General features: G+C 35.3%; 2 protein-coding genes and 1 pseudogene across 2 annotated transcripts; 1 reads left to right on the plus strand and 2 right to left on the minus strand.

The window, feature by feature from the left end:
* Positions 1–8,789: 8,789 nt before the first annotated feature.
* LOC100262529 (uncharacterized) lies at positions 8,790–11,054 on the minus strand. Its single transcript, XM_002266665.1, has one exon. The coding sequence runs from the start codon at positions 11,052–11,054 to the stop codon at positions 8,790–8,792; it is 2,265 nt and encodes a 754-aa protein (XP_002266701.1).
* Positions 11,055–13,639: 2,585 nt separating this feature from the next.
* Positions 13,640–15,354, minus strand: LOC104882157 (uncharacterized; annotated as a pseudogene).
* Positions 15,355–18,095: 2,741 nt separating this feature from the next.
* LOC100255681 (uncharacterized) lies at positions 18,096–27,945 on the plus strand. The gene is made up of 16 exons (XM_010664128.3): positions 18,096–18,393; positions 18,477–18,648; positions 19,057–19,108; positions 19,190–19,229; positions 20,445–20,498; positions 23,096–23,208; positions 23,327–23,392; positions 23,486–23,631; positions 23,880–23,973; positions 24,087–24,148; positions 24,881–24,985; positions 25,967–26,042; positions 26,561–26,673; positions 27,194–27,253; positions 27,356–27,503; positions 27,625–27,945. Exons 1-15 carry the CDS (start codon positions 18,306–18,308, stop codon positions 27,459–27,461), a joined length of 1,347 nt encoding a protein of 448 aa, XP_010662430.1. The 5' UTR covers positions 18,096–18,305; the 3' UTR covers positions 27,462–27,503; positions 27,625–27,945.
* Positions 27,946–27,982: the final 37 nt, after the last annotated feature.

Consider the following 27,982-nt stretch of genomic DNA (forward strand, 5'->3'; position numbering starts at 1 on the left):
CATTTGCACCCGACAATATTAGTATAAGTGCGGTGGAATGAGTTTCCATGTGCCATTTTAAAGAAGAGCGTTAACTTCTTTCAACAATAGCATTCCACTAGGGCTTGAGACACACATATTGGCTCAAGAATCTCAATTGTGGTGTGAGTGGTGGTAATGTTGAGTTGTTTGGGTTTAAAACTGTTGTTGTGAGAGTGAGTAATCATGGGACGGGTACAAAGCAGGGTTTTGGAGCAGGAGGGTCAATATTTGGAGATGCAATACCAGGATAAGCAAGTTGCTTTCCGGTTGGTCTCTGAGCATGATGGTTTCTGGCATGGAGGATGGAGTATTAGGAACTTGAGGCATGAGTAGGTCTCTATTTGCATGAGATGCACGGTTCAAAGTCCCCATGTCCGTCATCGACTCGGGAGGTCTCAAAGGACACATGGATCTTGGTATCAACCTCTACATAAAATATACTAATTAAAAACTAAAAAATATTTTAAAAATTATATCAATGATAAAGAAGAAAAAACACACACACGCGATTAGATGAACTCAAGCATTAATAAAATAAAGAATTAATTGAATAAAGGGGACTAAATGATCCAATTTTGTAAATCTAACTCTTCTCCTATTTGAATTTGAAAAGTAACATATTTTTTATATAAATATTTTTTAATTTAATTTTTTGTGTGGTAAAAATAACCTTATTTGTTACTCTCAAGTCAGAGATTATTGCATCCCATTTGATCAAATAAATCTAAAATGAAATTCTTTCATTTAATATTTAATTACATTAGTACGTAATTTTAAATCATTAAGTTTTATGATATTAAATTATATATATATTATAATAAATCAATCTATTAATTTATTATTAATGATTGATATCGGTGTCAATTTTAATATTATTGTATATCCATATTTAATACTTGTAACAATTACCAGATTTCAATTTGTTATATTATCAATTCCTTATGAATATCCAATATAATTAATTTTATAAATAAATTATCATAGTGATAAGGCAGAATCCTCTTTTGATTGATTCTTTCTTTGATCTTAGATTATTTGTTATTATGTATATTTATCTTTTCCTAGTTTGTATGATCTTTCAACTATATATACACTCTATATAATGAGAAACAATTACCTCAATAATTTTTGAGGATTTCAGCCATATTTTACACGGGTTCTCAAACCTTTATATGGTATCATAGCAGGTTCTAAAATTGTTTTTTCGATCCTCTTCATGGCTACATCATCGTCCTCATCATCTCCACTTCTGCTCAACACGATGGTGCATATGCTCACCATCAAACTGACCTCCTCTAATTATTTGTTATGGAGAAATCAGTTTATCCATCTGTTGACCAGTCAAGATCTTCTTGGATTTCTGGATGGTAGTGTCCCGACTCCTTCTCCAAAGGTTACTAGTTCTAACGGCACCACCCAGGTGAATCCGGCCTACACCTCTTAGTTGACTACTAATCAGACTCTCCTCAGTCTTCTCTATTCTTCTCCTACAAAGGAGTTTATGAGTGAGGTACTTGGTCTGAGTCATGCACATGAGGCCTGAACCACTCTTAAAGACTCTTTTCTCACAGATCCAAGACTCGAGAACTCCAACTCAAGGATGAGCTTCAACTGATGCAGCGAGGCTCGAAATCCGTAGCAGAATTTTCTCGACTCTTCAAAGGGCTCTACGATCAACTGGCGGCAATTGGTGGTCTCATTGATGACTTGGATAAAGTCCACTGGTTCTTGAGAGCCTTAGGTCCCAATTATAAAATTTTCTCAACTACAATGCTTTCCCAACTTTCATTACCTTTTTTGGCAGATATCATTCCAAAAGCTTTGAGTCATGAGATCTTTGAACTATAGGTGTACCAACAATCTATCAACTTAATTAGCGTTCTACGCTCAACGAAATAATTCCACCAAATCAAAAAGCACCAAGAGCGGGAAGCCCAAACCTTCCACTATCTCTGCCTCAAAATCATCCCCTTCTTCTCCTGTTTATTGTCAAATCTACGACAAAGAGGGCCACCTGGCTAAACGGTGTTGGATGTTCCTTAATCGCAAGAAAAAGCAATATGCCAACCTTGCTGAGGCTTTCGCAGCTTGCTCAATTCCGAACTCCAACGACTCCAAATGGTATCCGGATTCTGGTGCAACCTCTCACTTGACAAATGATCCCGAGGATGTAGATGTTTCTATTGTCTACTCTGGTAATGAATAGGTGATGGTTGGTAATGGTCAGTCTTTTTCCATTTCTCACACTGGTTCTCTTTCCACTCTTGTTCCCCAAAGCTCTTTATTTTTATCCAATGTTTTAGTTGTTCCTGGCATTAAGAAAAAGCTTATTTCTATTAGTCAACTTACAAAGGATAATAATTGTTGTGTCATTTTTTCTCCCTTTGGTTTTACCATACAGGATCGGGTCACAAGAGTAGTGTTGGGGGTCGACAGATGTGAGAATGGCTTGTATGTGCTTGATCAAAATCATCATGCCCTTGTTTCCATCGTTTCTTCAAATAAGCCATGTGTCTCTGTTCCCTTGTGGCATGCTCGACTAAGCCACCCTAGTTTTCGTACCATTCTCTCTCTTTCTAAGTCTGGTTTTATTTCTTGTAGTAATAAATTGATGGGTTTAGATTCAAGTTTATGTGTTGGATGTAACATTGGCAAGAGCCATCGTTTACATTTTTCACTTAATAATAATCGTTGTCATTTGCCTTTTGATTGCTTACACTGTGATTTATGGGGCCCTTCACTTGTTTGTTCTCTTACTGGTTTTTGTTATTATGCAATGTTCATTGATGATTGTACTAGATTCAGTTGTTTTTTCCCATTAAAACACAAATCTAATTTTGTTGATACCTTTATCAATTTTCAACATTATATTGAGACTCAATTTTCTTCTAAAATTAAGTCATTCCAATGTGATGGTGGAACTGAACTTACAAATAATAAATTTCGTTCTCACCTTACGTCTTATGGTATTGTGCTATGCATTGCTTGCCCCTATACACCGACATGTCACTGAAACGGGTCTTACCATTATGTTTCATGCTTGTGTTCCGTTATTTCTTTGGGTTGAGGCCTTCTCAACAGTTGTTTATCTCATCAACCGACTCCCATCACAAACTCTTGATGGCAAAACTCCCTATGAGCTCCTGTTCGGTAAACAACCAAACTACTCTATGCTTCGTACTTTTGGATGTTTATGCTTTCCTTATTTGCGAGATTATGCTCCTAAAAAATTGTCTCTCAAATTCTCATCTTGTATCTTTTTAGGTTATAGCCCTCTTCACAAGGGTTTTCGTTGTTTTGATCGCAAGACACAACGTTTTTATGTCTCTCGACATGTCCAATTTTATGAAACTATCTTTCCTTATGCGGGTGATGATATGCAACAAATTCATAATTCAACACCTTATATTACTTTCTCTGATTCTTTCGAGTCTAACGATAATATGTCTCATGATTTGTTGCTATCTTCTCCTATTTCGAATCCTAATTGTTTGCCATGCAGTGATGACCTTCATGCTTCCTCTCATGCATCTTCGGTCATATCTACCATTCTTTCTTCTAGTCCTCTATCAGCATCTATTTCCATACCAACAACTTCTACCAACATTCACCCAATGGTTACTAGATGAAAAACTGGTATATTTAAACCTAAGGCCTATCATACGTTGACACTTTCACTTTCGTCTCAGTTTTTTCAGGTTTTTCTTGCCATACAAGAGCCTCGGGGTTTCAAGTCTGAGACCAAACACCCTGAATGGCTCTCGGCTATGGATGATGAAATACAAGCTTTGAAGAAGAATGATACTTGGGATCTTGTACCTCGCCCTATCAATCACAATGTGGTTGGTTGTCGTTGGATCTTTAAGACCAAGCTCCATGCTAATGGTTCCATTGAGCGTCATAAGGCTCGTTTTGTGGCCAAGGGCTTCTCTCAAATTCATGGCCTTGATTTTGAAGATACATTCAGTCCTGTGGTGCGTCATGCTACTATTCGGATTATTCTATCCATTGCAGTCACTTCTGGATGACCCTTACATCAATTAGATGTTAAGAATGCCTTTCTTCATGGTTATCTTTCTGAAGAAGTATGCATGGAACAACCACCTGGCTACACTGATTCACAATTTCCACAACATGTGTGCAGTTTGAAACGTGCTCTCTATGGACTCAAACAAGCCCTTCGTGCTTGGTTCCAACGATTCAACTCTTTTTTTTTTTTATGAAACTTGGTTTTATTCTCAGTCAGGCTGATTCATCTCTCTTTGTCCATCATACCACAGCAGGCACAGTTTATCTTTTGCTCTATGTTGACGATATGGTGCTTACTGGCACCAATCCTACTTTGATCAAGACTCTTATCACTAGGCTATCCAAAGAATTTGCAATGAAAGATTTGGGTTCTCTACACTATTTTCTTAGAGTTGAAGTCCAACATAACTCTCAAGGCTTATTTCTTAGCCAAACCAAGTATGCTCTTGATTTACTCCAACGTGCTGACATGATTGAGGCCAAACCCATTTCTACTCCTTTTGTTGTTGGTTAACATCTCTCCACTACAAGGAAGCTATTTTCGGATCCCACTCTTTTTCGGTCTCTTGCAGAAGCCTTGCAATATTTGACCATCACTCGGTCTGATCTCTCTTTCAGTGTCAATTCTATTTTCCAGTACATGCATGCTTCAATTGAAGATCATTTTCGAGCACTCAAACGCATATTGCATTATGTTAAAGGCACGGTCCATCATGGTCTTCAACTTCACCGCACCTCCTTTCATGAGTTGCTTGCTTATTCTGACTCTGATTGGGCTGGCTGTCCTGATACACGACGATCTACCAGTGGCTATCTTATATTCTTTGGCGCTAATCTTGTCTCTTGGTGCTCTAAGAAACAATCTACTGTTTCTCGCTCCAGTGTTGAAGCTGAGTATAGATCCTTAGCCATTATTACTGCTGAAGTTGCTTGGATTGTTCAGCTCCTTCGTGATCTACGTCTTCCTTTGCCTTCCTCTCCGAATATATTATGCAACAACAAAAGTGCTCTTTTTATGGCGGTCAATCCAGTCTCTCAGTCTCAATCTAAGCACATTGCGATTGATTATCATTTTGTTCGTGAATTGATTGCAAATGGTTCTTTAAAAGTCGCATTTACTCATTCCCATCTTCAGCTTGCCTATTCTTTTAGCAAGGGCGTCTCCAAGCCTCAGTTCCTGCTTTTTCGTAACAAGGTTCATGTTATTCCTTCTACCACACTCAGCTTGCAGGGGGTGATAAGGCAGAATCCTCTTCTGATTGATTCTTTTCTTGATCTTAGATTATTTGTTATTATGTATATTTATCTTTTCCTAGTTTGTAGGATCTTTCAACTGTATATACACTCTATATAATGAGAAACAATTACCTCAATAATTATTGAGGATTTCAGCCATATTTTACACGGGTTCTCAAACCTTTATACATAGATTACAAATGCAACTATAAAAAATATTAGGAATACACCATCATCTAAAACATTTAATTAATTTCATAAAATGAACATTCCAATTGTTACTTTCCCAATCCTTAAATTACAAACCAAAAAAAGAGCACATGTAGAGCCATTGTCACAACACCACATCATCTAACGTTTCACTCATGTGATAGGATTCATTGTTGATAGTCAACGAAGAAAGATGATATTGTTGTTTAACCAACATATTGACACAATACGCAAGTAAGCAACGAAGATTGAAGAAAAGGGTTAGCATCAGAATCTTTTGTGACAATGCTTCAGCTAGTCTTAGTGCTACTACTTGCCACTATTCAATTCAACAATAACGAAGAATAATGTATTATTTCATGGCTTCAAAGCCATCAATCTAAGTTAACTCAAAGTAGTTTGGTGAATTAGACTTTGCAATCTAAGCCTCTCAAGAACATGTATCACATATTGTACTCATCAATTAAGGAGTTTTTTGAGGTAGATATGAGTCAACTAATATTTTGAACTTTGATGAGATGTAGAAGGTGTCACAACCATGGGTAACATGAAGCCTAATTTTGGGAAAATGGAAGGGGTCATGATTGTTATAGTAAGATATCGAGTGAAAGACACACACGAGTGAAAATATAAGGAAAAAAAAGGTAAGAGATTTTAATATGGTTCAACCATCAAAGTCATCTTCAATCCTTATGTCCACAGAACACACTAATACTCAAGAATTCCCAATCCTTGTAATAGCAAAGACTTGACCATCATGAACTTAGCGGGAAGTTCAACCCATGACATCCTTTGTGTAGCACAATAAAACTAATTCATACGTCTTAATCCTTGTGTGCATGATGGGACTAAGATTGAATGGTGTCATTGAAGAGTACATGTGGACATGAGAAAACAAGATTATGAAATAGAAATTAATCCTCTACAATGATGACATGTCTAGTGGAATATAATTTATTGGTAGATGGGTGAAGACATAAAATAAATGGACTTTGATTCAATGAATACCCTATAAAGACACAAGGTTTGGATTTGTGGTCAAGTTAGTGGTGGGTGTAAGGTTTTAGCCATGGATAACATAAGCAAATGAAAACCTTGAGTTTATTATAATTAGGTAGAGTGGAGAATAATTTTACAAATGGAGATTGAAGATTACCGATTAGGGTAGGCAAAAAATTTATTAGGTAGGTTGTGGTGTGGAATGTGCAACCCTAACAAAGGAAAACTTGAACCCAATGAGGAAGATTCTTATAAGGTGACAAAGGTTGGGGGTTAAGATCTATTTAGGGATAATAATTGTGTGGATACGGGATGGGTGTCTTCCATCCCAATCTCATTCTATTTATTCAAAATAATTCTTATCCCCACTCTAATAAAAAACTTAAATGAGGTGGGATGCCCTAGGTATATAGAGATTTCCTTTACCCCACCTCCATTTGACTGTTTCTTTTATTTTTTATTTTTTATTTTTAAAAACTTTTTATTTGAAAAAATAAATTTAATTTTTTAATTATATTAAATATATTTTATAAATAATTACAATATTTTAAATTTGTATAAATCAATTTATTGAAAAATAAATTTTTATTATTTTATATGTATTATAAATGGGAAATTTTAAAATCTAAATTAAATTATTTTTTAAAATTGATTTTATATGTAATATGGGTAAGGTGGAACAAAGCAATATTTAAACCTATCTTGAGTTAAAAATAAAAATAAATAAAAAATAAAATAAAATAAAAAATCTCAAACTTATTTATAACCTATTTATTTTAATTTCAAACTCATTGATTTAGGAGTGAGCACCCGAAAAAACCAACCTTGTTATCATCTCTAATCCTATTATCTAGAAGCCCCAGCTAAAACATGTTTGCCTTGGCTTTGGAATTATGAAAGTATTACTTTAACCCTCAAAATACTTGTGATTTTTTGTTTGATTGCATGAAAAAGTTTCATTTGTCAAAGCAAGTTATTCATAAGCATATGTAATGAATGACAGCAAGTACATTATAAAATGATATGAAGGGAAGCCTGCCAAAGTCCTCGATTCATCTAGGAATTATCACATACAATTTGTTTTTTTCTTTTCCAGTTTGCCATCCATGCCAATATGCCATTAAATTGCATAAAAACAAATGTTTTAAAAACCGGATCAATTATTTAATTGAAAAAATTATCGATTTATGGTTTAATGATCGGATTAGTGGTTGAACCGTAGTCAAATCAGTAACATCATAAATACATAATCTATATTTTATTAAAATTAAAAATAATTTTAAGAAATAAAAAATATATATAATTCAAATTTTAAATAATATTTTATTTTATATATTTGGTATGTTAAATTAAATGATAAGATAAATATAATTGTATTAGTTTATTAAATTTTATTAAATAATATATATATATATATATATATACATATAAATATGAAGATATGTTTAAGATTAAAAAAATTATAATATTATCTACATATCCATGTATTTTATTATTTTAAAATTTTAAAAATTATTATATTAATTAATTTATAATATTTTTATACTTATCATTAATTACTATTATAAAAATAAACATAAATATAAATATAAATATTGTTTAAATGTTTTATATAATAAAAATTTAAAAAGAAGATTAATATATATAAATTTACTATATAATTTAACAATGTTGTTGAACAGCTTAGTGGTCGTTTGGTCGTTTTGTTAATCACAAAAGATCATGTCCACCATGTGTAGTATAAATACATTACCACTACAAGCTAGTTGGGGTTGGGACGGTGGGCTTCCTGTCAAGATGAATTGGGCCAAAATGAGCGCAAAAGGCCACTGATGTTTTGGTCAAACAACTGGTGTATTGGAATTGGGCTGATTCGTCTTATTGGACGATTGGACTATTGGTTTTGCCCAATTCTATCCCTTTATTTATTTATTTGACCCAAAATTATTTTTAGTAGAGAGAAAATAATGACCTTATTTATCTGCTGTAGCCTGTAGGGGAGTGCATACTGCATACTGTTACTTGAGTGATGGCTTCATTTTTGTATTGCCTCCAAATTCCTTAAAAAGGCAAACTAGGCGAATTCTATTTTCTAGAGATATCCAGACATATTGCAATAGTTGGGCATGGGGCAAATTTGCTCAGAGTTTACATGAGACAGACATAAGCATGGTAGATGTATTTTACAAAAATATCCTACATGTATCAGAACTGAAACATCTCAACAATTTCTATTCTACACCAATATGTTACATACGGCATGCCTCTGATTTCCAACTCGAGGCTTCTGATTTCTAGTCAATTGACAGACACAAATCACCTGAATTCAAAGCCTCTGTTTCACAGTCTGATGATGGAGCAAAATGCAACTGATGCTGCTTGCTTGACAAATGCCAGTCATCAACACAAGTCATTTTATTAGTAACCAAACAGGGAAGTGCCTTCTGGTCGAGAAGTTTCAAAATCTTTTCAGTTAATCCCAGGGTAAAAATGGCGTGGCCCACCCTCACCGCCCTTTCTTCAATTATGCTGGAAATGCACTCCATGTGTATAACACGCGGTATGTTGGTAAGACAAGCGGCCAGTATATCAGAGATCCCAACCGATAACTCTTCAAATAATTTCACACTCATCTGCTCATTTATCCACTTGTCATTCAGCAGAATGGTTTGAGCTATTCTGTACATGGAATTGGCAGCCAGTACCTTCATGGGCAACTTGGAAGGGGTCTCGTTTAAACATCCAGCCGTAGTCTTTTGGCTATATTCCATAATCCTGTTCTTTGCAATATCAGCAAGTTCTTCAACTACTTCTTTGGGGCCTTTTGCTTGAAGAGCCATTTTACGGATATCCACACCTAGCCACTTGTGATAGAGATCAACTTCTAGCCATACTGTGTCGGCTGCCTTCCTGATGTTGATCAGTTTTTCTTTGTCATCAAGGTTCTGGTCTATGAGCCTGACATAACGGAGGCCTTCATTTACACCCCGCATCAAACGTTTGATTGAACTTTTATCAATGTTAGGGAGAGAGACTGCAATGGTGGTTAGTATCACCACAGGAAGAGCCCAACAATTGGGAACTTTTTTATAATCTAGGGAGGGAACTTTGTCACTATCAAATGTTTCTAGTCCCTTGAATCCTTGTGAGGACATATGTTTCTCCAGCAGTTGCATGAGATATTTTGGTTGAGTCTTTCTTCCCATACTAATCCAACAATCAGTAGCATTACAATTGCTTTTTGCCATCAGGTCAACCAGATTTTCCTCTCCTTCAAGATACAAAACAAAACGGCTGAGATCCGGCTTCAGATTGGGTTGCAACGACTCTGACCCAGATTCATTGTTGGAAATGCTGTTATTCAGTTTAAGCTTCCTTCTCAATTCCATGAACCAGCAGGAGAAAATCAACAAGAAGCGTATAAAGAAGATGGAAACGAGCCTCACTGCTTTACTCACCAGCACTATGCCAGTCTGTATCCTGATACAGAGGTCTGCAAGTAGGTTTCTTGTGTCATGGGCAAGTTTCCTACAATGCCGACCATGGATTGGTAAACCTATTGGGCACCCTCTCCACTCTACCAGCCTCTGGACCCAGTATTTCTCCACTTTGAACTCATCTTTGAAGCTTTTTCCCCCTTTCTTTGGACATCTGAGAAGTATGGCAACGAACCATCTAAATGCTGGGCCAATAGTACCCACTCCCACAGCAACAGTCTGACTAATGAGAATTAAAGTGACTGACCACTTGTAATCAGACTCGCCACTGCAAAATTTAAAGGACCAGGGCATCAGGTAAGATCGAATCCATGCTTCCACTAAAATTGCAGCACTCAGGAGACAGAGTGCCCCAGAAGCAGTGCATGTCACGGAGCGCCCTATCACAAACTGGGGGCAGCTGCTATGGGCCATGATCCAATATTTCATTAGGTCTTCTCTGAGTTTCTTGAACACTGGTATGTCTGTTTCGTTGGAACTTTCTTTCACAGCTATTTCATATTTTTTGCGGTACTTCAATTCAAAATAATGCTTTGTAGTTGGAACAGTTAAAGCAGAAAAACTCAAGATCAGTAGCAAAACAAGCATGATAAACATCACGACAGCATGTTCTTTCCAGTAAACATAAATCACTCCAGTTCCCATTTGGATGCAGACGTTTACCATCAGGGTTATCACCAGAATGCCCAGAGCAATGACATTTGAAAATACTTCTTTGTTCTCCATGGTCCCTATTGAAGGCATAAAATTACCCATTACCGTGCACATCATCACGGTGCTGCTCAGTTTGGAGAGCTGATCCTGGCAGCGAGGCATGGAAGTATTCAGATCCACAGACAGTTTGGTCGCCACAGCTATTATGGTCAAGGAAGTGGCATTAAGAGAAAAAAATTTGCAGGGAAACCAGAATTTTTTGTGACGGAGGGCCAAGAAAGCATCTGCACCCATCGCGAGGGAGCACACCAGAGACGCTGCTGCAACATAGATGCCGATCCATGGCATCGGCTCATTGAAGTTCGAATCGTTCACGCTCCCGTCAATATTGCATCCTTGCCAAACCATCTTCTTCTCGCTTTCACTTCCGTATCTGGGGATTGTTCTCTGCTCTGCGGATTATGCCTGATGATTCCCCCACTGCAACCAAAGTAATCTCCTCTGATCAAGATCCTTCTGGTTTGCTTTGGTCATACATGATGTCTCGAGTAGGCGGCCTTTTGTTTCTAGACGCAAGAGATAAATTATTAAATTCAACCACTTTGGTGTCGGTCATATATTTAATATCTGAATTCAGGGTTAAATGATTTTTCTCTGATGCAACATAACAGGGGCTGCATAGAGTTATTCGGAAGTCAAGTCAGTCAAATTGTTGGTGCCATTGATTTCCTGGTCTAGATGATGGCTTGGCGCACCATATGGTGATTATGTCGTGGTCCTACAGTCGAACAGTATGTAGCTGGTTGTTCATCTATCGTGAAGCCATCATGGTGGCCCAGTACAAGTGGACGATAAAGATGATAGGGACGGAGTCATCACCACAGCCCACTAATGCGGGTGCTTGTTATCATATTGCTGGCAATTAAGGAATTATTGGTAAGACTGAAGATGTTGATGCATTTGATGCCGTAGGAATTGGGATGTTATTTTCGTATGTATATTTTTACTGAGATCTATCCACTGAGCTATCATGATTGTGTGGATATTATAAAAACTAAATATACAACGTATTTATGTAATTGGATCAGTTTTGAAACTTTAGTTAGAATCTTCCAAATAAAAGACAGTATTTAACAAGTAGGACTAATTGATTGTCTCTATGACACATACCATGTTCAACAACTCTCAAAATATGGTATCAATGGGTATATTTATAGGTTTGATTCCGCTATAATGCATTGAAGAATAAAAAAGTCTCATATTTTTTCTCATGTAGTGATGACATGTTACAGATTTCTTAAGTTCGAAAAAATATCACATTGAATTTTTATTTTTTTTTTTTATAAGGGAAAAAGTATGTTTTGGTATCCTCATTTGGAAAATAAAAATAAAAATAAAAACTCATTTAAAATCAAATTTATCTCCATAACTTCAAAGTGAGCAATGTCACGCTAAAAGGAAGATAAAAATATTTTAACTAGTAAGTAATAAGTTTTGAAATTTTAATTTTTTAATGTTTAAGGAACCATAAGTTTAAGAAAAAGAAAACTATTTTTAGAATATCATTTGAAAAATAGGAGATTGTTATATATTGTATTAAAATTGATCTCGAGTTTATTATGAATGTATGTCTCTTTAATCTCATAATTTTGTACGATACAATAAGGACATTGCATTTACATAGAAGAGTGATTGTGATATCTCATTCAAATAGGATTAAAAGTTCATAATGTTATACAATGAGATTCTCTTAATCATATAGATGTATTTTAAACTTGTTAGTCCTTTAGATTCAAAGTACATAATATCTATTATGTTGGAAACGAAAGATGAGAGATTTCCATTGATCCATTAAATTAATTCATTTTTTGTATATCATATTGGGAACAAGTATGATTTTCTCCCTTTTATCTCTTGATATATGTCTATGTTCATGTCGAAGACTAGTTTTAGGACTTACCTAAGACTAGGGATGCTCTCCATTGATTGCTTTTCTGAGTCAAGAGGAGTTTTTGTTTAAAATGGTTTTTCAGTTAAACAATATCATTTCTTTTAAATGTGTTTTTGAAATTTTTGTTTAAAATAGTCCTTTATTCATTTATTTGTCTCTCATTCTTTATTTTCAATAGAATTTTAGAAACATCGTTTTGAAGATACGATTTCTAAATAATTCAAAAAATAATAATTTGGAAAAAGTTCATTTGAATAATAATTTGAAAACATGACTAATAAACATGTCTTGTTAAGTCAAAGGCCAATTTGATCCAGAACTCCCTTATTTAAGTCAAAGGCCAATTTGATCTAGAACTCCCTTATTTGTCTGCTGTAGGGGAATAGACTTTTACCTCCAAATTTCTTAACAGGAAAACTAAGTGAATTCTATTTTCTAGGATATCCAGACATGCTGCAACAGTAGAGAGTAGAGAGGAATACAAGAAAGGTGGTTGAGCTTGAACCCAACAGCTGGCTCTGGAGCAACTCAACAATTTTCTTGTTTCCTTTTTCCTCCTGGATTTCTCTCTTTAGAACTTTCCCCTACAAATTAAAGGAATTTCAATAAATGCTCTGTACTTGGCGTGAGGCTGACTAAGGATTCTTAGCTCTCTTCATTATCTAAATCCTAGGTGAATTGTCACCTAGTTGTTGCCAACTGGGCAAGAAGCTTCTCTGGCAAATTATAAAATCCAGTTTTACTTTCCACAAGTTTGTCCAAGTAATTGAATTCCAACAGATTTCGAATTAGCATGAGTTGGTCTCAGTCTGCTTGAGTTGATCTCAGTTTACATGAGACAGCATATAATTTCTAGAATCTCTCAACATTGCCTATCTTCTTGACATCTCTTTTGGATTTACTTCCATTTCACATAAACATCCTACATGTATTTTACATATGTCCTACAGGTATCAGAGCTGAAACATCACAATAATTTCTATTCTACACCAATATGTTAAGTACTGCTTACCCCTGATTGCCAACTTGAGGCTTCTAATTTCTAGTCAATGGACAGACACAAATCATCTGAATTCAAAGCCTCCGTTTTACAATCTGATGATGGAGCAAAATGCAACTGATTCTGCTTGCTTAACAAATGCCAGTCATCAACACAAATCATTTTATTGGTATCCAAACTGGGAAGTGCCTTCTGGTCCAGAAGTTCCAGAATCTTTTCAGTTAATCCCAGCATAAAAATGGCACGGAGCACCCTATCTTTCCTCTCTTCGATTATGCTGGAAATGCACTCCATGCTTATAGCGTGCGGTATGTTGGTAAGACAGCCGACCAGTATATCAGAGACCACAACTGATAACTCTTCAAATAATTTCACAATCATCTGCTCATTTATCCACTTTGTCATCCAGCAGAATGGTTTGAGCTATTCTGTACATGGAATTTGCAGCCAGTACCTTTATGGGCAACTTGGAAGGGGTCTCCTTCAAACCTCCCGCCATAGTTTTTTGGTTATATTCCATTAGCCTGTTCTTTGCAATATCAGCAAGTTCTTCAACTACTTCTTTGGGGCCTTTTGCCTGAAGAGCCATTTTACGGATATCCACACCTAGTCACTTGTGATAGAGATCAACTCCTAGCCATACTGTGTATGCTGCCTTCCTGATGTTGATCAGTTCTTTGTCATCAAGGTTCTGGACTATGAGCCTGACATAACTGAGCCCTTCATTTACACTCCGCATCAAACGTTTGATCGAACACTTCTCAATGTGAGGGAGCGCAACTGCAATGGTGGTTAGTGTCACCACAGGAAGAGCCCAACAATTGGGAACTTCTTTATAATCAAGGGAGGGAACTTTGTCACTATCAAATGTTTCTACTCCCTTGAATCCTTGTGAGGACATATGTTTCTCCAGCAGTTGCATGAGATATTTTGGTTGAGTATTTCTTACCATATGAAGCCAACAATCAATAGGATTACAATTGCTCTTTGTCATCAGGTCAACCAAATCTTCCTCTCCCTCAAGATACAAATAGCCATGCTTCCACTAAAATTGCAGCACTGAAGAGACAGAGTGCCCCAGCAGCAGTGCATGTCACGGAGCGCCCTTTCACAAACTGGGGGCAGCAGGTATAAGCCATGGTCCAATATTTCATTAGGTCTTCTCTGAGTTTCTTAAACACAGGTATGCCCGCTTCGTTGGAGCTTTCTCTCACAGTTATTTCATACGTTTTGCAGTACTTGAATTCAAAATAATGCTTTGTAGTTGGAACAGTTAAAGCAGAGAAACTCAAGATCAGTAACAAAACAAGCATGATGAACATCAGGACAGCATGTTCTTTCCAGAAAACATAAATCACTCCGGTTCCCATTTTGATGCAGACGTTCACCATCAGGGTTATCATCAGAATGTCCAGAGCAATGACATTTGAAAATACTTCTTTGTTCTCCGTGGTCCCTATTGAAGGCATAAAATTACCCATTACCGTGCACATCAACACGGTGCTGCTCAGTTTGGAGAGCTGATCCTGGCAGCGAGGCATGGAAGTATTCAGATCCACAGACAGATTGGTCGCCACGGCTATTATGGTCAAGGAAGTGACATTAAGAGAAAAAACTTTGCAGGGAAACCAGAATTTTGTGTGGCGGAAGGCCAAGAAAGCATCTGCACCCATTGCGAGGGAGCACACCAGAGACGCTGCTGCAACATAGATGCCGATCCATGGCATCGGCTCATTGAAGTTCGAATCGTTCACGCTCCCATGAATACTGCATCCTTGCCAAACCATCTTCTTCTTTCCTTCACTTCTGTATCTGGCGATTGCTCTCTGCTCTGCTACCGAATTCAGGGTTATCTTATTCTTCCCTGGTGCAACATACCAGAGACGGCATAGAGTTATTTGAAAGTTAAATTGTAGGGGGCCATTAATGTTCTGGTCTAGATGATGGTTTGGGCGCATCATATAGTGATTATCTCGTGGTCATACAGTCGAACAGTATGTAGCGATGTAGCTGGTTGTTAATCTGTTGTGAACCTATCAATTAAGATGATGGGGACGGAGGCATTCAGCCGTGGAATATCAGCACCCCCAGCCCTCTGATGTAGAAAAGTGGTTGAAAATGGCGTAAACTTGTAGTTACTCGTTATCATTTTCCTAGCGATTGAGAAATTTTTGGTAAGACTGCAGATGTTGGATGCATTTGATGGCGTAGGAATTGGGATGTTATTTTAGCATATGTATATTTTTATTGAAATTCTACCCACGGAGGTATCATGATTGCCTGTCATTAAGTCCGGTTTGGAACTCTCTTGAGTTTGCAGTTAAATTGGCTTCCTCGCCAAAAAAATATATATATATATCAATTATTTCACTTTCAAATCATCATTTAAAAACTTGGTTTCAATTCGATTCAAAAATTTAAACGTTGTGGCTCAATTTAAATATTTAACCACGAACCAAGTCTTAAGCAAAGGAATGTTTGGATGGGATTCTGGACACGCCCCTCCAAAGATTAAGTCAGAGAGTTGACTTGAGCAAGAAAATGTGATTTTTGGAAATAAAGCAACATACATTTCTGATGGACATGGGTGGCCATTTATTCTTGCTTATGCGTAATGTCTAGGCGTTCTTAAGGGCTTTAATTACACTTGATTATGCATTACTGTGGTAATGATTGTTGGCCTATAATGGTTGTTCTGCCTAAACAAGCCTTAAAATACTGACATTTTATCTTTGTAGCAACTGCATTAATCAAGGCCATTGTTTAGCACACAATTAATGTTTTGAGGTAACTCAAGCATCATTCTTAATGCCAATCGTTTAGAATAGTCTATCTACTATCCTGGCCCCAAACTATTCACTCGACCTTAAGCTCCCAACTCGGCCTTATGCTCATCACCTAGACGACTAAGTCATGGAGTCATGGACACAAGCGGAGGTGGGGTTTGAAACGGCAATGAGGGGTCCACAATGCCCCTTAAGTCTTGCAGTTGTGCCCAGATAGGAAGTAAACAAACATGTGGAAGAGTTGAGAATTTGAAACTTTTGGTGTCAGGAGATACATGTCGATTGCTCGCACTTCAAGGGGTCACATCGATCAAGGTGATGTGTCAGGCAGGGTGCCCCCTTGAACGCCTTAATCTTCGCACCCATACCATATAGGTTGGTTGCTTTTTGGAATTGGATTCATTTCTTCTTTGTGCCTCTTGTTCCATCACTATTCTCCCTATGTTTTCTTATTACTTGGATTGCTGACAACACTTTTGGCTCTTGATTGTCATCGTTAGCAGCGATTTCTTTTGGCGATCTGCTCTATCAGCGATTACAGTTTTCCTTGTTAGGTACGCTTTCAGCTTCCGACCACCATGTTATGGCTTTCTACAATTTCCTCTTTATTGGCTATAGTTTGAATATGCATGCATTCTCTAGGTCATTTAGCCTTTGGATGTTCTTTGTTTGTTTGTTGTTTGTTCTGCATTAGGTGTTTCTACTGTCGCTTTGAGTCCTATTGTTTAACAGTTTTTAGCCCTAATGAGGGCTTTGTCTTTGTGGGTTGTTAGGCATTTGTACATAACGTGCCCAACAAGTTTCTCATTGTAAGCCGGTTAAGATGAGAACGTTTAAGGAAGCAATGTGTCGCTTTTTGAGGGCCAACTTGAGTTGATCATTCGTTTAGGTCTGACTTGTGCTTTTGTCGCGCAGGTGTTCATTCAACCCTTGTTCCGTCTGAAATCATGGACAAGAGAGGGGTCGCATCCACAAACAGTAAGTCCCAGCATGGTGAGTCTAAAACATCCAAGTCTAATTGTTCCAAGACAGATAGCCCAATAGACAAGCTTTTTGAACAGGAGTTTTGTGCTCGTTTCTACATTGATGACTCAATATCTCTCCAACTGTCAGAGGGGAAAGCTTCGTCAACAGACAGAGAAGCTTCATCGACAAACGGACTCCCTCATAATATGATCTAATTCACTAAGGAACAATTTGCAGGCCTTTGTCTCCCAATTTCGTTTCTCCTTAAGCAATTCCTGCATTTCTCTAAGATCTCACATGCATTCATTCATTCATCCCAATGTCATTTGGATCCTGAAATTATAAAATTAATTATAATTAAATAATTAATTTTTCTTTCATTTTTAATATATTCACGTTTAAATATTATACATATTTCATTTAATAAAATTTAAAATATTAATACATTTCTACTTATGCATAGATAAAAAAATAAATATTATTGATTTTAAATTTATTTATATATATTTTAAAATTTTTATAATTATTTTTAATTTTAATAAAATATAAATTATATATTTTTGATGTCACTGATTCGACTGCGATTCTAACATTGGTTCGACCAATGAACCATAAATTAGTAATTTTTTCGATTCAATGATTGGTCCAACTCTAAAAACTTTAAAAAAAATTATGTTCTCAAAACTAACAATCATGTGATGAAACATATAAATCATCGAATTGCAATTAATAAAGTCATAAATGATATCCATATTATACACCGGATGACCTTTTTTAATGTATTATAATTCCTATATATATTATCAACTGAAAAATGAAATTTAATAGGAATCACATTTAGATTTTAGAGTACATCTTCAAATTTCCCAATAAAACGCACCGTCTCACCTCCTCCAAAACGCGCCATCTCTGATTTACCTAGGAACAGAGAGAGAGAGAGAGGGGCACACACAGAGATGGGAACGAGAACGAATTTCTACAAGAATCCCTCATTTTCCTATAACAGAGACTTCAGTCTCTCCTCTGTTCTTCAAAATCTCAAAGGTTTCGATCCAACCTCTCAATTCTCAGTCGATTTTTGTTTTCGTAAGATTTTGTTTCTTCATTTTATACCTCCCAATTTTCAGCGTACAACATTGCCACCGGAAGCGCTTCTCCGACCGATGAATCACCCCCCGCTAACGAGAAAAAGGTCAACCGGAAACGCCGACCGGACCGGAGATCACCGCCATGTCAGAACCCTGAACTCAAAGAGACCGATGGACCTATGTCTCACCAGGATTTCATCAAAAAAAGAAGGCAATTTTTAATTTTAAATACTTTTAAATCTTAATTAATGTTTGAATGCAAGTTTACGCACTATTTGGTTTGCATAACCGTGGTGATTATATTGCTTTTGAATGCTGGAACAAAGCATTCTAAGATTTGAAACCCACTACTTAAAAATTCCTAACCAAACAATAATTTAGGTATTATCAGGTAGTATTTGCAACTTCTTTTCTGAACCACAATTATTTGAGCTCTTTAGAGTATGAAAAAGTAATTCCAAAATGTTAAAACAAACTATGAGCTAGTTAATGTTTGCAGACTAACTTTGCAATTTTGAGTACTGATATAGCTTTTCAAATATCAGTGAATGCATGTACAGAATGCTAATCAATGATACCCTTAGCTTGTATAATCCTCATTTGATTTTTGCATCAACAGGAAGGAAGTTAGTTCGGGTCAGGTTTATCAGGAATTAACTCCAGATATTTTGGTAATTATGCATTTTTTTATTTACTTTCTGTGAAATTTAATATGTTTTGATCATGGGTTATTGGTTCCTTTTTTGTGGCAGGGGACTTCTAATTCAGGTTTACATTTAGTGGAGTATGAAAGTAAGTTCTATGTTAACTTCATGATGTGATTTTGTTTTTGTTAATGAAATGGCCTGGTATTGATATTTTATTAAAATTTGATAAGCTGTTGATGTTTGATAAAAAGTAGAGGCAAGAAATTGGATCAGACAAGCCCCAGTTGTTATCAATAATATGTTCTTCTGGTACAGCAGTATGGCACTTTGTCAGTAATCAAAAAGCACATCTCTTTTGGAGTCTTTTGAATAATGTCTCAGACAAGCGTTTGAATGCATGTAATGCCTAGAGTGGGAATAAAATTTTCATTTGCATTCCATGCTACCTCCACGAGTTTCATTCCTCCCCACCCCCCCCCCCCCCCCCCCCACTTATTCTCATCCCTCTCTAAATAGGACATAGAGAACAGTAGTGAATGCTATCAATAAAAGTATGAATAAAAAACAAAAATTTTCATTTTTATTAAATTTTATATTTATGTTACTTTGGTTAATAGGAAAGCGGAAATTTTCTGTTTGGTTGCTATGAAATTTGAGGGGGGGGAAGGAAGAGAAAATTGATTTCTATTTATTAATTTTTAAATTTTCATCTTTTGTATTGTTTTATTGATGAAAAAGTGGGTCGTTTTTATTTAATTATTGAAAAACACAAAACCGCAAATAAAACTCTTTTTTCAATTCTAAGTATATTTGTTTCATGAAAAAAAAATGTATATTTTTTCATTGTTGAGAAAGTGGAGGAAAGAGATAAAAATGATTTTGTAATTCATGTTTTACATTCCTTAGAATTTTTTTTTTTTGGTTGCCTATGGATCTGGTAGTGATACTTTGGATACAAAATTGCTTTGGAGATTGTTTTAGTTCAAATATGGGGTTAATGAGTATTGTGACTGGTATAGAACCAACAACATACTATGATGTTTAGTTAAATTTAAATATTCTTATCCTTCTTATTTTTGTTTTTGTTTTGATTTGTGTATTTAAGTGTTTCTCAGTTTTGATGATTATAATTTGTTTAACCATGTGACATGTTGGATCTAATCTATTGCTTGAAGGTCCCATGCTATCAAAGAAACCTGGGGATATCTTTTTTTGTCCCAGCATCATAATATGTTCATGATTGCTAATATAGCTATGCATAGCTTGCACGATTTAGTGAAAAAAACAAAAAAAATCTAAAATTTGTTTCTTTGGCAGTGGATTTTTGCCTAAAACTAAAATTATGTTCATAACAACTCAGGTGATAAAAGCACTTCTTCAGAATCTGGAGCAGAGCAAGATCCTCCAAATCCTGGTTTGTTTTCAGATCCTATCTATTGACTTTCGGTTTCATCAACTGCCTTCCTCTTATATCTCTTTGTTTATAAAATTTTTGAGTAACATCCAGAATCTGGATCACATCTACAATTAAAACACACACACAGACTCATACACCTTATTCTTTTTTTGATTTGTGGAATTCATTATGATATTGCAATGTGAAAATTGTCAGTCACTATATACTTGTATTTTGATGATGCTTCTGGGCCTGTTGATACTGTAAAAGTTATTATGTTTTTTACTTAAATGCCATATATACTTCTATTGTCATTCAGTTCCAAATATAAGTATTAATTTGTGTTTGCCTATCAAAAAAAGTATGAATTTTTCATCTCTTTTTGATAATATTGAACTCTTTCTTATTATCAATGAAAACTTGGAACTTTTCTCAACTCCGGAATGTCCACTAACATAACTAGTTGGATAGTTCTGTTACATATGGTGATCTTTAGAAATTTTTATTGGAATGTATATAACTAACACGAGACTCGATCTATAAAGGGGCTGATATGATGTAGATAAAACTCCACTTAGTTTCTTAGTCGTCCTAATTATTCCACTTTGCTGTCATTTCTCCTTTGGATGTTTTTACTGAATTTGAAGTTAAAACTTGGTTATTCCCTTAAATTACAAACAAAACTGAACATTGAGCTATTGAGAACCATGTTAAAAAAATTAGTTTAAGGTATTAGAATGTAAAAGTAGCAGAACTTTAGCAACAAAACTTAAAAAAGGAATTTATGGTTGAAGCTACTAGTTTCCCTATGTGTACTGAAATGAAGAAGCCCATTTGGGTGGTCCAAGTATTTACAGATAGATAATAATATGATTTGTGATATCATTAGTGGCAAGAAAGGATCAAAATATTTAAAATTGACAACATATTGGTAGTTGGACTTTACGGAAATTTTAGGAAATATCGGATAGAAATTTGGGAAAAAAATATCAGTGGGATGATAAAAAAACTCATAGAAATGTTGGGGAAAACTCCTAAAAATGGTAAAATAAACAATAATATACGTATTGAAGTTATTTTATTAAAAAAACAATACATGTATAATATAATTGGTTTTTTTTTTTATAGGTAATACATGTATGATATAATTGGTGACATTTGACAATAATATAATATGTGCTGATAAGGAATATGAATTTTTAAAGTGTTTGCTTAATACTAATATGAAGTAAATATTTGATTTCATTAAATATCAATATTTTTTTTTATAAATTATATCATAATGATTTCATTCAATATCACAATGAAGACTGATATGGTTCTATAACACTTGAGAATGATGCAAGGCTATCTTAATGGAGATAATATTGGTACCGTGACATGGAGTTTGCATAATATTGATATAATTCCAAACATGTCATGTATAAGTATCTTGAGAGAAATTTTTGTGAAAAAAAAAAAAAGCAATATTAGATCAGGGAAGTTTTCCAATGAATTGTGGATTGAATGGGATGAAAATGAGGCATTTACAGGAAAATATTTGGATCAAAATAGTGGTTAGAAGGCTAAATAAGCTTTGGAAAACATTCTAACTGTTGGATTGTATCTGGATTCAAATCTGATCGTTGGATGGTGATTTGAACGTTGGGAATTGTTTATAGCCCTTGGATCTGCATCAGGATGATTTTTGGCCGTTGGATTAAGGGAGAGAGTTGTTGGAGCATGTGGCCAATTTTTCCTTTTAATGATCCATTTATTGCCCGATAAAATGGCATGGCACAAATCATCCATTCATTTCAATTTTTCGACTACATTTTGCCGACTTTTTCAGAAAAATTGCCAATTTTCTGCCAGACCTTCTTTTCCCACCCCTTTTTCTTTCCATTCCAATTGACACCTGATTTTTTTGCTGAAATTTCAGCTTCTTTCGCCTTTTTTTTTGTTGGTAGCAAGGAGCACTTTGGTGCACATAGGGTTTGTTTTTATATTTTTTATTTTTTATTTTTTATTTTGGTTTAAAGGGAGGAGCCAAAAAGAAGAAGAAGAAAGAAGAAGAAGAAGAAGAAGAGGAAGAAAGTGGGATACATAGTGCATGTGATGGGATAAGACAATGTATGTGGGATCCAATTTTGCCAGGCATAGTACACATTGAGAAAATTCTTTTTAAGTTTGGGCAAGTGTCAAATATAGGAACAGGTTGAAAATAATGCTCGAGCGGTCTACACGAATATTAATGAAGTGCAGTAAGATTTGGTTACTAGTTCTTGGATGACTACAATTTTGTGTGCATGTAAATGAAATGGAATTACTAGCTCTATGATCTCAATGGATTCAGTGAGTCAACCTGAACCATCAGATTCTTTGATTGGTTTGTGAAATCCAACATAGTTCCAATGCCTATATCAACTTTAACATGCTGAAATGAGATGGTTTTGTGGATTGAGCCTGAGATTTCTGTCTTGAGGACCACTCCTCGAACCCATAGAATAGAAAACAATTTTGTGATTTAAGTAGTAAGTTTGTGATATCTCCTTTCATCTCCTAAAGGCAGATATGTGGCCAAGCATTAAGGAAATGTCCTTGCTTACATGATTGGCTTGATTTTCTTCTTCTAGGTCATATAAATGAAGTTGAACAAGTTAAGAGCAGAAGAGAGCAACGTTTTCCTCTTCCTGGGGAACCTGTTTGTGTGGTTTGTGGCTTGTATGGAGAATATATTTGTAATGAGGTGGGACATATGACTATCTTTTTCTTCTTTGTCAATTTTAATTTTATTTTCTAGACAAGTTTTTACGTTTTTCTGCACCTAGTGACACCTTTTGAATGATGTGTGTCTGTTTTGATAGACTGATGATGATGTCTGCAGTATGGATTGCAAAGCTGAGCTTTTAAAAAATCTCAGGCTTTCTGAGGTATTTTTTGCTTACTATGGTTTAATGTTTAAGCACATTTACATTTTGTAATTCTTGCTAAACTCTGAATTCTTCTTATTGTAATGTTTCCAGGAGTCTTTAAGCAATGAAGGTTGTCCAACTGTCTCCTCATCTGGACTCAAATGTGCATTACCAGTTCCCGAGCTTGGGGAGGATACTTGGGATTATGTTCATCATCGCTGGTCTAAAAAGAGATCTAGTTTATGCACTTATGAATGGTATATTTTGTTGAAATACATTTCTGTGATCAGTCCTTCATCTGGATGAAAAAAGAAACATCGTTGCTATCTGTGATGATTTCTGTTATTTAACTCTTTCTAGTCTTGAGTTCAACATAAATGCTATCCATGAGTCACTAACAAAGGAGCACTTTCAAATTGTCTATTTAGCAACAGAGATAAATACCCTCATCTTGCTCTTTTTTAATATACTTTTACTTATTGTAATTCTCAACTTGCCAATGTAGTTGGAAATGCCAGAGACCTGGGCACCTTGCTGATGATTGTTTGGTGATGACTTCTAATTCTCAATCGCCCTGTTTAAGTCAAACATGTAACAAGGTTTTGCTTCTCTTTCTACATTAATTTAAAGCCTGCACCTGTTGGTTCGTTCATCACATGTATGGTAATCCTACTTCAGTTAAGCAGCTTAAGGTTCCTTGTCATTTGTCTAGGTACCTATGGGGCAAAACAAATCCACTTTCATATCCAGAGATCTTCTTGGACTGTACAAAAGGTTTCCTAACTTTGAATTCATGTGTTTTTCTTCCCTTATTATTTAATTTGTATTCCTGCTCTTTGTGCATTAATTATTAATGTTTTGCTGTATTTAAACTATATTCAAATTTAATCCTGAAAGCTTTTACACACGGTGAATAAAAATGTTATAAGTTTTTGACCTACTGTTGGAAAGTATTTAATTGTGTCGGTTGGGGAAATAGATAGGCTGAGCAGGATAGTCAAGGATTAGGATGGCCACAACTCCTGAAATACAGGGATGTTTCTAATGCTCAATGTAGCATTTATGATATGAAATTGACATTGCGAGTAATTTTGAACCATCATTCTGATATGGATATCCATGTTATTCATAGAACACATTATTATAACATTCTTCAAAAGCATGTTGGATTCATCTAAATTTTTTTCCTTCATATTTAAAGAAGACATTTTCTAATAATGGTGAAAAATATGTTGAATTCCTCATAACTTTGATCTTCTAATTTGATCGCTATGAAATATTGAAACTCAAGGTTTAGGTGGAGTAGTTGGTCTGTATGCATAAATTTATGATAAAAAATTTTCCTTTAGACTCTTCATATTGACATGATATTTTAATGCAAGACTGTCAATTACATAATAACTAGAATGGTTTAGTAATGTATACCCTTTCATGTGGTAAGGATAGAATAACATGCAATTTGAAGGACTAAGCACCATTCTGTTCTCTTCTGAATCTGTTTTGCAGGTGCCATCAAATAGGCAAAAATTTGACAACGGCAAAGTGCAATTTGTGCTGTAGCTCATCAACTTTGGCCACATGCCTTGATTGCAGTACTGTCATTTGTGATAAGTAAACACACCACTTGCATGTCACTGTTAAGATGCTTGTATTTTTTCTGGTTTTTTAAAAGAAAGAGTGTAGTTTATTTTAAAAAGAAAAAGTATAGCAAAATGAAGGATTAGGTATCCTTTGAGTGGAATGTGAACTAATAATGATAACTGTTATCTAAACACGCCCATGCACATCCTGAAGACTGCTGACACCCAATAGATGCCTGTCAGAGATCCTTCCAAATCCAGGAACTTCAAAGAAGGATGGAGTCCCCAACAAACACCTCCACCATAGTGGCTGCTTGCTTTTCCAAATGATCTTCTGTCTTCTTGGCCTATCTAGGCTCCTAGAGCTCTGGGGGGGGTCAACCGTCCTGCCAATCACCAAATTATGTCTCCAATATTCTGCTGCTGTATTGAAAATGTTTTGAATTAGATGATTTTTTGGTTTTCCCAAATTTCTTTCATCAACTTTTTAGTTCTAGGTTATTTGATATCTGCATTTGAAGTAGCTTGAATTGTTGTGTGCAAAAAGTTATTTAAAAAGCTTAGCATACACTTTAAACTCATTGTAGTGACAGAGTGCTTTGGGTGCTGTTACAGTCAGTGACAAGGATTAATCTGATGGAATATTAGATGCACATTTAGTTTGTGTACCTGAACATTCCATCAGTGGGAGTGTAAAGGTTATTATGCTCTGGTATTTACTAAGTAAGAAAGGGTCAAGTTCTAAATTCTTTCTTGTTTGTCTGAAACACAAAGATAAGGTGCCACTTTAGGCTGAATTTGCTACAAAGGAAAATCTATCATTGAAGTGTGTCAGCAAATATTCAGAAAGGGCATACGGCATCATGAGGAATGTCTTGCTTTCCGATGACTAGTTGTTGGTTTTGCACTAATTTAAATTATCAATACATTATTATTTCTTGCCAAGCTTCATGCTTCTTTGAATTTTGACACTTGGGAGCTGTTTATGAACTGTGTATTCCTTAATTTCCAGTGCAGGTCATTTGAAAGAGCATATCATTGCACACCCTTCCCATCAGAAAATTTTCTCATATAAGCTCAAGCGTCTGGTGCGAATTCACTTCCCTCCTTTTTGCAATTTGAATGTACAAAGCAACTTCTATATGTTTGAATGTATATTTCAATCTTGGTTGGCAGGTTTTGGGTTATTTAATATGGAACTATAATATGTCATTCTAGTGTTTTAATGTTGCCTTCTATGAGTTAAAGTAAATTATCAAGGAAAAAAGTTTCTAAACATCTGAGCTGGTCACAGTATCAATGGTGTTATTGTTTTTTTCCCTTTTATCTATTGTGAGAAATGAGAATAGAGAAGTAAAACCCCCTAGCAAGCTATTAATTCTAGAATGTGAAAAATAAACACTGTGGTCCTGCAAAACAGATCTTGATTAGAAACCTTCACTGTGTGCAATTTGGTTCATACGAAGATAACACAAAAAATGTTTGAATCATTTGAGTGGATTGTAATTTTTTCCACTAATTTCAGGATGTAACTTAATCAGGTGATTATATGCTTGTTGTTTCTCTGACTGTAGTGTATACTTAATAATGTTATCTCCTTGAAAAGGTGAAATGCTGTAAATCAACATGCGAGGTGACTGATTTGAAGGATCTTTTAGTCTGCCACTACTGTTTGGACAAAGCCTTTGACAAGTTCTATGATATGTATACTGCAACTTGGTATGTAATTTCTATCACCTATATTGTTGCCTTCTGTTCTCAATCAAGAAATATTGAGCTGAGTTTTGCTAATATTTCCTGGAAGTGAAGCTGCTTTTATTTTTTATTTTTAAATAATTATTTATTATGCCTTTTTGGATTTGGGAGGGGGAAGGTGAAGGGATGATGCACATATTTGAGTGGATTGGTGGTGGTGGTAATGGATGCATGAACAGTGACAATATTCTGGAAAATCAATATGATATTTGAGATTTGTTTGAGCATGACAATGAGTTTTATAGTTGTTTCTATGAGGCTCTTCAAATATCCATACATGCTCATAAATTGGTGCCACCTTTGGGTTGATTGATGTAAATGTATAAAAAAAAATTCCCAAATTCTTTTGAGTGGGTGAATCCCATAATTAAGTTTGAAAAGCAAAAAAATCAGAATGAGTCTGTTGGAATTTCTTATAATTTGGTTAAATTTCAAACCTACTTGCATAGGATGTCAATCATTTTGTTGTGTTTGTTTAATGCAGGAAAGGAAATGGACTTTCAATCATTTGGGGTTCTATTTGCTGTGAAGAGCATTTTGCTTGGTAAGTCTAGTAACATTATTGATATTGTCTTTTTTTTTAAAAAGAAAAAAATTTGCTCTGATATATTAATTAAAGATCTGACTTGGATTGTCAACGCTACAGGCATAGGATGAATTGTTTAAATGCAGATGTAGAAGACAGTGCCTACATTTTCAGGAGGCATGCCCAGAAAAACAATTCTATTCAGCTCAGTGACTTCATTTTTTAGTGGAGCCATGCAAGAAAACAACTAGAAGATTTTTCATACTTGGTGAGTCTAGTAAATATTATCGATATTGCCTCTTTTTTCTTATTTTTTAGCCCTGAAAATTAAAAGATTTACTTATCAAAAAAAAATTACAAGATTTGTTCTTGGATTGTCAATGCTACAGGTATGGGATGAATTGTTTGAATACAGATGTAGAAGACAGGGCCTACAATTTTTTTTTCTGATCAGAAGACAGCCCTACATTTTCAGGGGCATGCCCAAAAAAACAATTCTACTCAGCTCAGTGACTTCCTTTTTTAATGTAGCCATGGAGGAAAACAATTAGATATGATTGTTCGAACTTGTTATGCTTTCTTCTAGTGATTGACTGATGAAGTGTTCAACCCAGTAGCTAATATCTTGTCGGAAAAAAGTGAATGTACAGACTCCAAGGAGTTGAAAAAGGCTTTTTGTCAATTTCGAAAAATATTGATGCTTGCGATAACTATAGTTACATCATGTTCTCTCACAATTTTTTTCCT

This window comes from Vitis vinifera, chromosome 2, assembly GCF_030704535.1.
Source record: "Vitis vinifera cultivar Pinot Noir 40024 chromosome 2, ASM3070453v1".
NCBI lineage: Eukaryota > Viridiplantae > Streptophyta > Magnoliopsida > Vitales > Vitaceae > Vitis > Vitis vinifera.